At 30.9% G+C, this 17,064-nt stretch overlaps 1 protein-coding gene across 2 annotated transcripts in view; it reads left to right on the forward strand.

Annotated features, from left to right (window-relative positions):
* Window positions 1-17,064, forward strand: part of Ptp36e (Protein tyrosine phosphatase 36E) — a 168,571-nt gene that overhangs the window by 69,579 nt on the left and 81,928 nt on the right. For both annotated transcript variants that reach the window (XM_064217683.1, XM_064217684.1), the window contains exon 2: window positions 16,569-17,004. In XM_064217683.1, coding sequence (XP_064073753.1) covers window positions 16,809-17,004 — 196 coding nt within the window. In that variant the 5' untranslated portion in view covers window positions 16,569-16,808. The remainder of the gene's footprint in view (window positions 1-16,568; window positions 17,005-17,064) is intronic.

Consider the following 17,064-nt stretch of genomic DNA (forward strand, 5'->3'; position numbering starts at 1 on the left):
ATTCCACAGCCATGGAAATGACACAATTTCCCACTGGAGATCTTCGGTGTTGCGAGAATTATAACACACGTTATAAATAGAGATAAACGAGAAATATCTCAGTAATACGAGGAGATTATTGTGTCTTTAATGTTGGGAATATCGCAGTTCGTGAACTGTCTATTGACTAGAATTATATTCACGAGTAGTATGCACAATGAAGTTAGTTATATAATTTTGTTTACCAATTGATTTTAAAGTAAAATAATTAATTGTAAAATATTTATAAGTTCAGAATCCAATCGAATGCGTGCACTTATAATGTTTACGCTTAGTTCAGATTTTTTTCTTGTTCACATTTTGAAGTACTAACTTCTCATGGGAGGGTAAACCGTAACGCGTTACGGCGCAAGACTGTCTGGCTTCCTTTTCTCTTACGCATACGGCAATGTTAGGCAGGCAGGATACTCCTCTCTGACTCTAACCCACAGTGCTAGCTTGATTTCAGACCGATATCACTTTTGTCAGGAGTCCCGAGACGCACACGTATTTTTTTTAAGAATATGTTACTCTGGTCATATTTCACATTAAAAAAGAATAATCTTATTTATGTAAAACTCACATAATAGGTAAATATAATGTCACTACGGACATAACCTTCATATCATGTTAAAACCCAAAATTTATACCGCAGCATAAAAATAAATATTGTTATAATTCTTCAATATTAGCCTTGTAAGTAAAAAAAATGTCGACCCGCTTCCCGAGCTAACGCTGCCAAAATTATGGCAGATACACAAAAACTTTTTATGGAAGATTTATAGTTTACTAAAAAGCCTAGTGAAGTCCGCGCCATCTGTAAATAGGTTAAACGTTTTTATATTTAAAAAAATAGGAAGTAATGATATTTGTAATCTTATTTATTTGTTGTAAAGTATTTCGTAGTAGATTTTCGGAAATAACAATAATTGTTTACAATATCGAGCAATTTTTTTACAGATATCAAAGTATTTATTATATAGTATATTTATACTGTGCTATTTCTATTGAGCGATAAAGAGAGTGTGTTACTGTTATTATATTTGTTTGTATTTTTTAACAAAATTTGACGTAAGTGTCGGAGTAGTAAAAGGTAGTGTTTTATAAGTTTATGAACGCTACTTTATTTCTTTATTTTATTATTATTACAGTTGGCAAATTGCTGGATGTTGCTTTAGCCCAGATTATTATACGAGCATACTTTAAATTTGAATTTGAAAATTTGAATAGTTTTTCACAATATACTTTTTGATATAGAAAAAGTATTTCATATACCAATAGTAATAACTCATCTTTAAAATTCTTAAGAAGTTTCAAGCTGTATAAAAGAATCAGTAGCCTCCTCGAGACACTGCTCAGTTGACATTCGTTCATTTCAATCGTAAAACTAAAGGGAAACGTGCATAGAACGAAGATCATTTCCTCTTTGCCATTGAAAATGGAGCTGTTAAAACAGCACATTCTTTGAAATACAAAAATGGCTTGGCGATATAAAGGAATACCTTGGTATTCATACAATCTAGTTTTATCATTTTGTTCAAAAGGCATGTTTGTGAACGCGAAACTAAAAGCATTGAATTGTCTCTCTCTATACGTTTTTATGAATTCATGTTTTACATTTTTTTTTTAATTCACTGTACGATGTTCACGACGTATTTTTATCTGTTTATAATTAAGATCACATACAGATACTAAAGACGAATTACTAATATATTAACATATAATTTATTTTATTTTGAAAATTTAATGTAATTCAGAATGATATTTCGAATGGAAATAGAAATAATATTGTATTATATTAATCTCAATAAAAATTTCTAGTTTAATCTAGGTTAAAAAGTCAAAATCTTTGCCCCTGTATCGAAAATTGACCACATATAGTTATGGCAATATTTTAAAAATATATTTTATGTATAAATTGTATAACGTATATTGCTTTTATCTTAAACAGGTGTATGAAAATAAGTTAATTTCCTGGCTTATTAAAAGTAGTAAAGTTTTATCACTTTTTAAAAGCTCTCTTTCAGTAGTTGTATAACTACTTCTATCCTTTTAGGCCTAACACTTCTAAAATGCCTATTTCGCTATTTAGGTTCTTGAGTACAATATTTTGAATTCATTTTTTGAACATATTAGTAAATTGCTTATTATTATAGTAAACAATAGGGTTTACTAGGAGTCGCTTCACGACTGACGTGGAAATTGCACTTCTTTGGTATATAAAAGATGACACACATAATTATATATTCCGCGATTTAACTAAATTACTCTATTATGAATATTAACTACGTGAATATTATATTAACATATTAAATCTTAGTCTTATTGTATATTGGCAAAGATTTGCACAAGTTTCCCTTAAGGGCGGGGAATTACGTGAAATAAATTTGAGTTACATTAATTCCTTTTTTCTCAGCAATTGTTACCACAAAAAGTATGTTAACCTACATGACCGAAAGCTTAATTCATTCGTTTTGAAATACAAATAAATATGCAAATTAATATCGTTACTAATAGCTCATTGTACTCAAGCTATTCATAGAAAAAAAAAACCACCGTAATATTAAATAAATATAGCAAGGGAGCATGCGGCTTGGTTTTGTAGATTATTCATTTGAACATATTTAAACATTTCATTTACGTAATTTATAAGAGAATAAAGAAATCTACTCAGACTAAAGTGAAATTATAATTTACAATTCATAAATATAAGCATTAATATAAACTATTAAATGAAACAATAATTAAATAATGGTTTATATAAGAGTAATATATAAGAGGCTCCGAAACTGGACGGAGAGTAACGTTTTTAATCAATTTCAATGGTAATCGCTCGAAAGAGCCCTGGGAATAGTAATTAAGCCGCCCCAGGTAATCTAAATAGCTTTCCAGTTACTATCGACTGGTTTAAGTCGCCCAATATCTAAAACAATTTCTTATACATTTATAAAACCTATACATAATTATCGTGATAATTTTATTGTACACTAACGCGAAAAATATGCCCGTCACGATCGGCCAGGCAGAAGTAAACATTGATTTTGGGAATTTATTATTAACTTGCGACCCGCCCCGGCTTCGCATGGGTCAACATCTACAACTTTAACAGTTTTTTTGTCAATAGACAATACAAACCGCTATGTCGCTACATTTTAAATCTGTAATATCTTCGAAAATATTTATTTATATTAAATTATGAAAAAGGCCATATTGATCTATATTAACTGCACGGTGTATTTAAGGTACTTAATTGGATAAGGATTAACGTTATATTAAGCTTGATGCGACTTTGTTTTTTACTATGTAGTGAAGAAAACCAATATGAAGATAAATAAAAAAAAAACCTTTGTTAGTAGTAGTACATTTAACTTATTATTATAACAATATATAATATAAAACACACTGGAGAAAAAAACGGCGAAAATCCAAATTCAAATGAGTATAAAAACTCTTTGGGTCTGCCATGAATAAATTTTTAAGGTCGAATTTCGTAGCTTTTCTTTATGTATATAATATTACAAAATGAAAAGTAATTGACGGCACAACGTCGTACTCTTATTCTGGTATGAAGTTGCAGTAATAAATTAATAAAAAAATCTTCAAACAACCTTTATTAGCCAGTGTAACTTTTATGAAAACTGATTACGAAAGGACGGATCTCTTGATGTATGATTGAATTTTGATTAATCCTTATTCAAACGCTGGATAGCTAACTTAGCGTATAATACGATTACTAAAAAAATAATAGCGTTTATATTTTCTAATATAACTTCAGGGTTGGTTTCTATCAATTTAATCAACGTTAAAAGTTACTAAAGTTCGCTAACAATATATACGCTCACTAAACGATAAGAAATACATCAAATTATCGTCTGCGACAGACATTTGTGTCATACTGATTGTTTGAGTCCGTAATCATTGGTGAATATTTAAGCGTTTTAACTACTAGGGAATTACGGCTCATTGCGATAACTCAATTAAAAAAAAAAAAAGTTATCATTTTTTCATCTATAGTTAGGAATTAGTTATCAAGGTTCCTTAATGGCAGCACTCGCCTGTAACGATAAAATTCAATATTGACAGTAGTTTTTACACTGGAATGCTTAGTTCCTCTATCTCGCCTATGTTATGCTCGAATCTGAACTGTTACAATAAGAGCGAATGCTCCCTGTGAACGACTTAATTACAGACCGTGTACCGAGGTTTATAGTATACAAACATAATACAATAAATTGTCTAATTGGAATTAGTGCATACAATATCTCAAACACTATTATAATATCAGTCTGAAACAGATTTACCAGTCAGTATTATAGTGTTGTACCGATTGATAATTAATTTGACTAATTAGATCATAAGCATGTTGTATAATATTCAAATAAACGGTCTTGGTGGTACGGCTTTATACGAGGTTAGGTACCACCTACTCATCTATATATTCCACTGCCAAGTAGTAATACCAAGTATTGTTATTACTACTTCATACTTCTTGTTCATAGTATCAAAACCGAGTAAAATATACAGTAGAAGTAATCTATTATGTTTCTGTTTCGTTTTATATCTGGACGTATCTCACGTACCTATTTATAGCATTTTCACAGAACACGACATTGCAATAGGTTTTTTTCCTGAATCAACATATTACGTTCTTTCCTTCCTGGGAAATAAAAGGGTTCTGTGTGGATAGTCAAAAATCTCCATATCCATTGTCCACGCGAACGAATTCGACTGCCCGTACAATATAAAATCAACCTTATTATAACGTAAAAGAAGTTAAAATCTAATAACAGAGAACGTATGCTTGCATCTCTGTATACTAACGCAATAACACGATGCATCATTACTGAAGTAATTAGTTTAATGTAAACAATGCTATACACAGGGCGCTGTAGAATATTAAGCGCGGAAACTTCTTTGTTTAAAATAAATATACTAAATACCTTGCCGTTTGTCTAGTAAATTCTACCGACCTTTGAGGAAAAACAAATTAAAACCTATTAATATTAATCTGTACTATGATTAATATTTTTATATGCAATATAAGTAAAAGGTCAATGAACCGTTTCAATTAAAATCGTATTTAATTTAACAAAGTATAGTATATTCCCGTTCAATTGTTTTGAATCAACATTTCTAAAGAATAAATTGTTACTAAAGCTATCATGATATACAAAAAACTACTCTTTATGAAAAATCTTTAATTCCAAAACAAAACACGACCATGACATGTCAGTTAGTAAGGTTATGCGACATTGACAGTAATAGTTTAAAACTTTGAAGCATAGTTGGGTCATCAAGTTAGATATCACCCACACTATACATGTTCTACCTCCAAGCAGGAATACTCAGTGAGCCGTTAACTATGACACAAAGGACATAACATCTTGGTAGGTAGTGCATTGACAATGTAAAGGACGCTTTAATATTTCTTATAGTACCAATGTCTACGAGCAGTGGTGACCACTTACCATAAGGTGACCTATGTACCAGTCCGCCTTTCAGTTTCATATAAAAAAATATAGTTTTGATCAGCAAAACATCATGGACAATCGGTTTCTTCATTACTTCACAACATCGAAGTTTATTATTAACTAAATATTGTAACTTTAAAAAATATTTCTTTGATTTTAACACGAACATCTACTCACATAAGTTCCTTATTCGTAGTACATGTTGGGATAAAAACGTCTTCGACGTTCTGTGAACATTTGTCACTGCCAGAACCTAAAGCGAATCCAGAAAAGGCTTTAGAGAAATGTTTCTGGACGATATAAGAATAAATGGAATGAAAATCATCTTTCGCCGCAATGTGACAGAGATTTGTTAGAAATTAACGAATAATATATTTCGCTTTATTGGAGATAATTATATTTTATTCATTAAATATATGATAAATGGGCGATATCTATCACAAAGCATAGTTTAAAAATTGACTTGGCCTTATCTCATTGCCTAATTTTTTTTCGTTTTATTTAACCTAACTTTTTTCTTTTGTCGGATAACATCCTTCAATCTATCTACATTTCCTCTTGCCATATACCCCTTATTCACCACATAACTTATTATTATATATTTTTCATTCCCATGAATATACTATTCAAGTCTTCATCAAATTGTAAACGCTACAGCAAATCGTAATAATATCATTGGAGACAAACAAATTCAAAACGTTTTATACAAAATATTATGAGTGTTGTATTAGATATTTTATATATCTCTTGATCGGGTTTATTTTTAGATTTTTTTATTAAATACTAGCTGTCGCCCGCGGCTTCGTTAGTGTTTAAGAAGTTGTTTTCTTGTAAGGCAAAAAAAGTAGCCTATGTCCTTCCTTGGAGTTCAAGTTTGCTTCATACCAAATTTCGTCAAATTCGGTTCATTGGCTTGACAGTGAAAGAACGACAGACAGACAGACAGAGTTACTTTCATGTTTATAATATTAGTTTATTAAATATTTTTAGCACCGTGATGGATTCGTTGGTAGGGCTTTGTGAAAGACCGCCTGGGTTTGTACCAACCACTCATCAGATATTCTATCTAATACTTAATATTGTTGCATTCTGGTTTAACGGGTGAGTACACCAGAGCTACTACAGGGACATAATATCTTAGCTCCCAAGGTTGGTGGTGCATTGGCTATGTATGGATTAATTAATATTTCTTACAGCGCCAGTGTCTATTTATTCTTATTATGGCAACATTAGATACATTATAAATATATAATTATATTTTTATATGTGTTTTTCAGACAAGTGTATATTTTTATTTATTTCAATTATAAATAAAAAATAAATATTTACGTTTATAATAAATAAAGATATAATAAAGATTTTTTTTTGGTACCTCTTGACTAGCTTTATATAACAATAAAAATTAAGAAAAACATGAAGTAAAAAATATTCATTTATATATATATATATATATATATATATATATATATATATATATATATATTAGTTCAGTCAGTGTGGATTTTTGCCCTACATAAGGTGGTGTAGGAACATTTTGAAATATGACGTCGTATTTAAGGCATAATATTTTTTATTCTATTGAGTAGATACCACCACCAGCATACCACAAACAGACCACTAACAAACATAAATCAAAATTATTATTATTTCACATTTTAAATGTTATTTGGAAACATTTTGCTGTTATGTATAATTCAAAGATATTTCAAATCCGTATATTGTATGGTTATTAGATTGAAAGCCACTTCTGAAACAAAAAGCGTTTTAGTCGGGAAAGCGAAATCCTATTGAAATACACTCAAGTGGCTGAACGAAGGAGCCTCGGAAGGGTTCCGAAGCCATTTCATTGTAAAGCTAAGCTACTGTATTGCTAACCTTTTGAAATGGCCATTTATGCTGTATTTAATCGACTACATACAAAATGACAAGGGAAATTATAAATAAAAAAAAAATACATATTCTATATTCAAATGTGCGCTTCGGAATAGTTGTGAAACAGGATTTAATTAAATTTAAAGTTATCATCGGTTCAGAATGTAGATTCTACCGTAAACAACTGAAAGGAAACCCGGTTTAAACTGGACCTTTAATAGTAATTTGGAATTAACAGTTTTTATTTCAGTGGCTCAAAAACCCCATTGGTATAGGATTGTTATCTTTTAAGTAGATTGGCAGACTATAAAATAGTCCAACTGTTGTTAAGTGGTTACCATCGCCCATAGAAATTGGTATTATTAAAAATATTAACTATCACTTACATCGTCAATCTTGGGAACAAAGATATTGTATCCCACGTGACTGTAGTTACAATGGCTTACAGACAACTAAACTAAACAACACTAAATATTGTTGTTTTGCGGTATATTTAGGGAATATATTATTCAACACGATTCAAATATAGCTCCAATACTTTTAAACATTACAATACATAATACAATCAAAGAATAATTTACCGCTTCGACTAGTGACAAAAATAGTAACGTCATTTCCCCGACGAATCGCAATTCCAATTTTAAAGCAATAAACGAAACCGCTGTGTTCTCAGCATTTTGTGTTTTTTTTTTTTTTATTTGTATAGTGATTGACAATTGTTTAACGATGTTAAACATTTTATATTTTATTCCATGAAACTTGAAAATACAAAGGTTTTACTAGCCTAAGCCCTACTATGTACTACTTTATACATAATTATTTTTTTATATCTTCAAACAGCACTACCAACTTTGTATATTGTTATATACAGATTTGAAAGTTGATTTATTTTTAAATGTGATTATGATATTACAACCTCAGGATCGAGTTCCTTTAATTGATAATTGCGAGGTGCAGATGTTGATCTCTAAAGTGCATGAACGATTTTTATAGTTTTCTTATTTTTTATATATATATATATATTTTTGTATAGATGTTGGGACTTAATTCTTAAATTAATCTTAACCTCCCAGCGCCGTCAGTATGGATTATAATAGGTGACGTTTTAATCTCTCGATTAAAAAATGTCTCGGGATATATTTTTTTATCTTATCGCGAAGTCGGAATGGACGAGCCAGTTGTCTTACAAAAAGTTGAAGTTATTTTTATTGAACTTTTTTCGATATCTAAATCAATAAAATGGCCGACTTCATACGTTAACAAATGTTGATAAGCTCCACATACTCAATCCATGTTATATTATTAATGAAGTTATTTAAATTAATGATCACATGGTTCAAACAAAATCAACTATTTTTAAATATATTCTATCAATACGATTTTGATATATATCTAATACTAGTAGTCGCCCTCGGCTTTATTTGCGTTTTAGGGCTTACGCAAAAAAAAATCGATGTCTTTCCTTGGAGCTCAAGCTTTCTATATACCAAATATAATCAAATTCGGTTTATTGGGCCTTTAAAAAACGCGAACAGATAGACACAGTTACTTTCGCATTTATAATATTAGTAAAGATTACCTTATTCATGTCTATGGGATTGGTAAGTTTTCTGTAAGTCCGAAAAAACACACATGCCTTTTTAATATACCTAAATACGGTAAAACATCGAAACAAATTTAATTGAAATCTCTCAAAGTTTTCGTGGAAATAGTAAGATTCAGTTTATCCCATTAACTGCGCCCAAGCGTTTCTATTAAAGAGCTGAATTCACTTAAGTCGATTCTTTTATCTGTTCAGTCCAGTAGAAAAAGAAGATTGGACATCATTCGTAAGACTGTCAGATACGAGGATCCGTACTTTGTTTGAAAATTGGAATTGGACGACAGTCAATACGGATCGTCTTTTGACTCGAATTAATTAAAGACGTTTTTTTGATTTCCAATATTCATTGTACATCTTATAAAAACTTCGCACACCTTTGCTATAAAAACTATGCATATGTCGTGAAAGTTTACCAATGATATGACAATAATTTGGACTTATTTAAGAAAAAATTCTAAGAGTTCACGTATTGCTTAACCGATAATGTAAAATTTCACCCGCACCACCTATGTGTCCGAAAATCCACAACAGCGCGATTTTTAAGACATTTTCTGCCTCGCACAACTACTCTGTGGAACCAGCTTTCGCCGGCGGTTTTTCCGAACCGATATGACTTGGGAACCTTCAAAAAAAGAGCGTACTCCTTCCTAAAAGGCCGGCAACGCACCTGCAACCCCCCTGGTGTTGCAGATGTCCATGGGCGGTTGTAATCAATTTCCAATCAATCCGGTGAGCCTCCTGCACGTTTGCCCCCTACAACATTAAAAAAAAAATTAATAATAATGTAGGTATAGTGGAACTGCTAGTGCCAGATAATATATATATATATATTACCTCACAAGAACTTTTGTGTAAATGTTGGTGGTAAAACTTGAAATTTAAAGTTATACCACCGATTTGGAATGGAAATTGTACCCAAAAGTATCAGCAAGATTTTAAGTAGTAACTGTTTTCTACGAATGCTAAATCACGCTTTTTATCATCTAAATTAACTATCATTAAGTAAAGTAACTTTATGTTTTTTTTAACATGAAATTTTAATGTGTTATTTGGCAAAGCAATTATATACCATATTGTATACCAACATGCTATTTCTGAAAAGCTTGGGTCAGGAAATTATGCCACGACCATCTATCGGAATTATTATTATGTTTGCTTTAACAATTCGTAACAATTTTGTGCCTGTACACGTCCACAGCTCTTTGATGTTATGATTGATTGACATCGTTTGATCCATCTGTCTTTTGTTCCATTGCCAATGTCAAAAACTTTATGAATCGAACAATAATCACATAACTAGTTTTTATAAATATCTAAAATATAAAAAATATGCTGTTATTTTAACAGCCTGCATATGTCCTATTGCTTGACAAAGTCCTTCTGTCTTTAGGAGAAGGTTTGGAGTTTATTCAATACACCTGACACATACAGCTTTCCCCGATATTTTCTTCGGAGATGAATTTTAAAAACAAATACACACTTATATAGCCTCTCTACTGACTATAACGCCGATTATAGTAAACATATATACCTATATAATTTTTTTGGAATCAAATCGGTTGATAAAAAAAATTGGTTTTAATAGAATTATCAATCATATTAATTTACAATTCTTTATACACAGTAATCACTACACCACATCGTTCCACCAGTTCCTCCAGTTCACCAGTTTTGTATAATTGGAAAAGTTGAAAAGTGAACATTTATAATTTTGTGAGTGGGTCGTACGAAAACTAAAAAGTATGCGTACGACTCACAAACTAAACAAATAGAGAAACTGTAATTATGTTTGTCCAATGAAAAGAGTGAGTGAGCCAGTGTAAGTACGGTTATAGGGGAAATAACAGGAAATAATGGACTAAAGGATTGGCAACATAATGCACTTGTTATTCTAATAGTATAAAAAGCAGTTGTAAATGTCCCACTGTACTAAAGTTTCATCTCATCTTGGGGAAAAACGTCAATAGTAATGTCTACAACTAATTCATTTATTTTTTGAACGAGTGTTTTATTAATACTTCCTTTACACAGTTGTAAGATTTAAGATTGTTATAACTTACGGGTAGTAACGAAATGCGGACGAATAAAATTGACCTTACAACAATTTATCTTTCAAACCTTTCTTAATGCGTCGTTACTTTAGCAAACAATGGTCTCCTTCAAATTAGTAATTGTTATAATTGTAGCTGATAAAGCTTTAAAGAAAGTTCTCTAATTTGAAACAAATTTTCGTGAAAATTTTAATTTAACATTAAAATTAAAATTAAACGAGTTCCTTATTTACAATTATAACAATAATATGCTTTCGTCCCATAGTGACGTTTGCTATAGCTATTTTGAAATTCAGTTAAGCCATCGCAGATAACAGACAAATGAAATTTGTGTAGAATTTTGTAAAGCTACCAAACTAACCTTGGCTAAACTCCGGTTGCTGTTTATTTCATTCATGCGCGTACGTGCGTGGGATTCGAGCGGAAGTATGCTGACATTATCTGTTGGCTCTTCGTTTATTTTACGACCTGTTGACATCGAATCCGCCATCTTGATTTATTTACCATAATATAAATTATATTAATAAAGGAGTATATCACCCCAAACCTCTATGATGTTAAAGATTATTACCTATTTGTTATACGTGACGTACATTACTACAATAAAATAAAAAATATATAATAATACTTAATTTATTTATCTCTATTCACTGGTATTGTTTTCAAAATGTAAAAATGAGGTATACCATAATTGAACCAGAATTTCAAGAAACGAAAAAACTACATTTTTTTTTGTAATCCTACAAAACCGTAGAAACAGTCGTTTTTATTCCAACGTAATTACATAAATTATATATACATATTAATCTCTACCCTTTGGTGCTTCAATACAATAATGAAATTGCTTTGAATATGGCCGAAAAAAGTAACGGCCAACAGTTGTCCACTAAGTACGCACCCTAGTAAAGCAGTATGACGTTTGGCGAGTATCAAGTTAACAGTAACACATCAAGATAATACAGTTAGCCTGATATTCTATTTAGATATATAAATAATACCGCATAGGTACACAAATACACATATTTGTGTACGCTGTATTATACTTCATCGTCAAAATCATTTTCCATGAAATGTTATTAAAATAGACTGTGTTGTGAATTCGTAAAAAGTACAAATCAAATAATTCAAACTATTCGTCAGAATAATGATTTTATTTTTTGATTGCAATTGTGGTGGTCAAAATTAATTAATTATCTCGTTATAATATTAAATGTATAAAATTAAATTTATACCATTTAAGTCAAATCACAAACTACACAGTCCCGAGCTACGTGAAAATGTTTTTTATTAAAGATATTCTTACTCAATATGAATCATAATTTATAAACAAATATTTTTTCCTATACAAATGATACAATAACTACATAGAAGTTTTTTATATATATAAAAACTCATTAAATATATCTGTGTCTGGTTTATCAAAAACCAGAAAGCAATTAAAATTAATTTTAATTTTATATTGGTATGTTTAAATTTTCGCGTTCTTGGCAATGTCAAGATAAACGCAAGATTTTGCCATTATGGTTCAATGAATCGTATAAATCCAGTTAAGGTGAACGTTTCCCTAAAATGCATTGACCTACATACATCCTCATGCTTATTAGATAGTATGAAAACCGAGCGTAGTACGTCGTACAATGACGTCACGCCAGCCATACTTGTATATCATAATAAATTCAAAAAATTTAGGGCTATTAGAGCAACAAGGTTACTTACCGACAGTAGGTAATACCTCCATTGACTCGATTACTCTAGAAGAGTTTTTACCGTTTATAACAATTAGTTAATTTTATAAGTATACTAAGTTTTATATAGCGCGTCATGTTTGCGATTAGCCAATACTTCGGACACGCTTGGACGGACGGCTTGCGGTATCTAGCCTACTATTAATCTGTGGTTACAAGCTTCTGTTCAATTTTATTCCCCTTCAGGGATTTTTTTGAAACATATATCCTTATTTGCGTTAAAAAGTATTCATGTCAAGTGTTGTCAGTGAGTCAGTCAAGTCAGTCATTCAATGACTTATTCGTGTATCATGTATCGCCGTTTGCTATAATCGATTAATACAACTATTCATATTGGTTTTGCTTGTAGGTTTATTCTTTTCCTATTTTTCATTGCTCATCGTAATAATACAATGATAAGTGATTAATACTAAAAATGATTTATAACAAGAAATTCAATTTTCTATAAATATAAATGATTTAATGTTTTATAGAAAGAAACATACAGGAAGTATTTATATTACAAAGCTGAATTGCTTTGGCTTATTCGTTTGTTTTGTTCTAGATAGCCCGTTTATTCAGTTATAACATCATGTTAAGTACCGCGAGTTGGAGTAGTAGCGCTTAAAGCGGATGAAAGCGCTCTTAGCTGATAGATATACCAAAAAACAAAACACCTACAAATAAATATCGTACTTAATACATGTCTAAAAACAAAATCCTTAGTTAATTTTGCAAGATCAATTATACGTAAAGATACATTCCAGAATGTAGATTCTACCAAGACCGAACCGAATATTTATATTTTAAAATAATATATGACATTAAGTTTACTTTTTTTAAAGATTATTTAAACTTTATACGAAAAACAAAAGATAACTATATTGAATAAATAGTTCATTGACTTATAGGCACATCGCTTTTTTTGCATATACAAAAGTATTACATTTTTAAAGTATAATAAATACACATAAATAAATACATAATTTCCTATTGCTATTTTAATAAATATTAAAAACGTACAAAGTGAGTTATGTTATTGAAAGATCAATTAACCACTTAATATCTTCCTCGGGAGCACCTTTATTCCGCGCACCGCACTCAAACAATAGAAGCCGATCTATTTAATTACCTACACAAACTTAACCTGTGCAAACCAAACCGCTACCACTCGGAGTGTGCGAACCATTGTGCCGTGCTTTAAAATATTAATTAAAATATATTACTGTGAGAGCGATAATGCTTTACTTGAAACGTAAATTGTAACTTGAACGATATATTGATAAATCGATTTGTATGAAGAAAAATTTAAAGAAAAATTAAAATATCTAAGATCTATTTAGAAGTACTACTAGTACTCATTAAAATAATTGTTTAATTAAGAGCATAGTTTGTCAGCGTGGGAATTTATTTTAGAACACACACATAGGTACTTTCCAATAATACACTTGCATTGTGCAGTGTATCGTACGCACCCCCTAGACAATTAGTTGCTTGTTTTCGTTGCAACGAATAAATTAAATTTTCATTGCGCGTTCATAACGTAGGATTTATAAAAATACATTTATTTATGAGTAATGTATTAGCTATAAGGTTATCACTCGCAAACACAATTATAAATTATTTGTTAGCATAGGGTGCGGTCAGAGTGCATTAAGATGCCTCATATACATTATGATTTTTATTGATTCTACTGCTCTCCTCTAACTAAATTATTATTTTCTGGATATTTTAAGGTTGGTAGGTATAACGAATTAGGGCGTTAAGACACATTAAATAATCACTTACTTAAATTTTATAAATAAAAATAATGGAGGTAAATATTAATCAGTTTTTTTTTAATTAACTAAAAACTAAAGACATAAATCTTCTTGGTTAAACAAGTAAAATTATTTTATATTACACAAAAATCAGGGGGGCGGCCCGCTGACGGTATCTGGTCATGAAAGGTACTAACTAAGTATAGCATCAGTACAAAATGGAATGTATATCAACCGTTTTTGCTTAGCACTATGCACTATTTTAATTAAGCATTTAAATAATTAGGAATTAATCAGACGAACTAAACGACATGAGTTTGGGTATGAGTTGGCGTTTGTTTTAAATTTCGTATTAAGAGAAAAAAATAAGCAGGATAGTGCAAAAATTACATTACATTCAGGTTCATTCGGGTATTCACTATGTTCATCCTTACAATTTTGTACTTTTAATTCGACATTAGGGGAAAATAGTTACCCTTCGTACACTTTTCAGATTTTATTTTTTTATGATGTGATTAATTGTCGTATTTACCTAGTTTATGTGCTTAAGTGTAACAAATATATTATAGTTTGTTACAAAAAAGTCCAAAACTATTATGACAAAAGGTTAAAGGGTTATAGGCTTTTTTCTACATAAAATAATTGTACGAATGTACCCCACGTATTGGTATGGTAGGGGTACGTTCGTACAGTAAATGCGGTAAATTCGTACGCCATGGGGTAGATTCATACAGGGTAATTAAAAAGCCAATTAAAATCGTTCAATTTTTATTAATTATTACAAAAATATTTATTTATCAAAGAACTAACTTAATAATATGTGACTTGACTAATAGTCGATAAATCTTGAAAGGTAAAAATTAACAATTGCATCCCACGACACTCGCGCCCCACCCTTATGCTAACTTGTCTATGTATGCGTAGACGATTCGCGAAATTATAAGACTCGGCTCGAAATAAAAACTGACGTGCTCCCACCTTGAGATCTGGGGAGGGACTGAAAATTTATTGACAGCGATGTCGAATAATAAGTCAAAACCGTCAAATGATTTTCTCCATACTAAAAAGTATGGACGACGAATGCCAAAAAGTAAGCAATATTTAAATAAAAATTACTATAATATTATGTGATATAATAGAAATTTAACACGGTGAACTTATTATTTACACTTTTGTGTCCCCATTTTACCAAAAATACATGTATAAACTAGCAGCTAAATAGCTTAAAAAACTTTAATAGAAAAGGTCGATTTCAGCGTTTGGAGTGATGTTGACGATGAATTTACTGAGTTATTAATACAAATTTCATAAATATCATGCGGTGAAACTTGAGATATATCTATTAAGATACTGAATGTTTTTTTTCATCCATAATCAATGCTCCAGTTTTAAGATATTTCGAAAATAGTAAGCGCTATTTAGGCGTTCCGCAAGGACTGTCCTCTTAAGATAGATTTAAGCTCGGTTTCCAAGGTAGGACTGATCAAGAACAGTAATTTGTTTTAAATGATGCGGATTCCTTGCCGTTTTTTTCTCGCTGGAAGCTAGTTGTGGATGGAAGAGTTGGAATATTGACAATTCAAAAATGTTTTACCGTAAAATTTACTTGAATAAAATATATTGATTTTGGATTTTGTCGATATTAGATTGTGAGCTAGTAGAGACTGTCTAGATAGGCATCACCACTCGTCACTGATTCCACCGATATACATCAATATTTTGTATTATTGTGTTTATGTTGAAAGGGGCGTCACTTAGAACCCATTGTTAGCAACACATTGATGATATAAGCAATGCTGTTATAAAATAACAATACTAATCTGTCTTCCTGATATCATCATTATCATTAAGCCAATCGTAGTCCGCTGCTGAACATATACTTCTCCCAAATTGCGCAAAATTTCCAGGTAGAAAATTTGGCCTTCTATAATATTTAATATTTAAAATTATGGAATGTAATATAACATTGACTAATTACATGACAGTGTCCTACAATACTACATGACGATTTATTGGTTTAATATCCTTCTCACAAACAGTTTAATAAAACACAATCTCTTTTGTTTCAGGTGAATCAAATGCAAAATATGTCCGCTTTATGATATAGAAATTCACATTAGTGCTAAGTTCAGTGTCTAAAGATAAGTTTTGATATAATTATAGTCTGTTTATAAAATTTTTATGCGTGGATATTAACCACAAGCAAACAGAAAGTGCGCGGGCGATATTGTCGTAAATAGAAAAATGCGCTGGTAATAACAGACGCATCCTGTCGTGGTTATTGTCGCGAGTTTTGTTATTACGTCGATATGTCGTCGAGGACTGGTCAGCGTGGGACGTCGGTGGCGACCAGTCAAAGGAAGCACCGGTCGAGGTCTACCCCTAGGTATGATTTGGAGAAGAAGCCGAAGAAGAAAGATCTGAAGACAGCCGGTGCGACCAGCCTCGTTTCAATCCCCAACAGCATAAAGTTGACTATGCTGAACAGCGGCCTCATATCTTTTGGTGAGTTTTATTATTTATTTACCAAATAGTTGTTCAAACCACCCTAGAGTTTCAGTAATA

Source organism: Vanessa tameamea, chromosome 18, assembly GCF_037043105.1.
Source record: "Vanessa tameamea isolate UH-Manoa-2023 chromosome 18, ilVanTame1 primary haplotype, whole genome shotgun sequence".
Lineage (NCBI taxonomy): Eukaryota > Metazoa > Arthropoda > Insecta > Lepidoptera > Nymphalidae > Vanessa > Vanessa tameamea.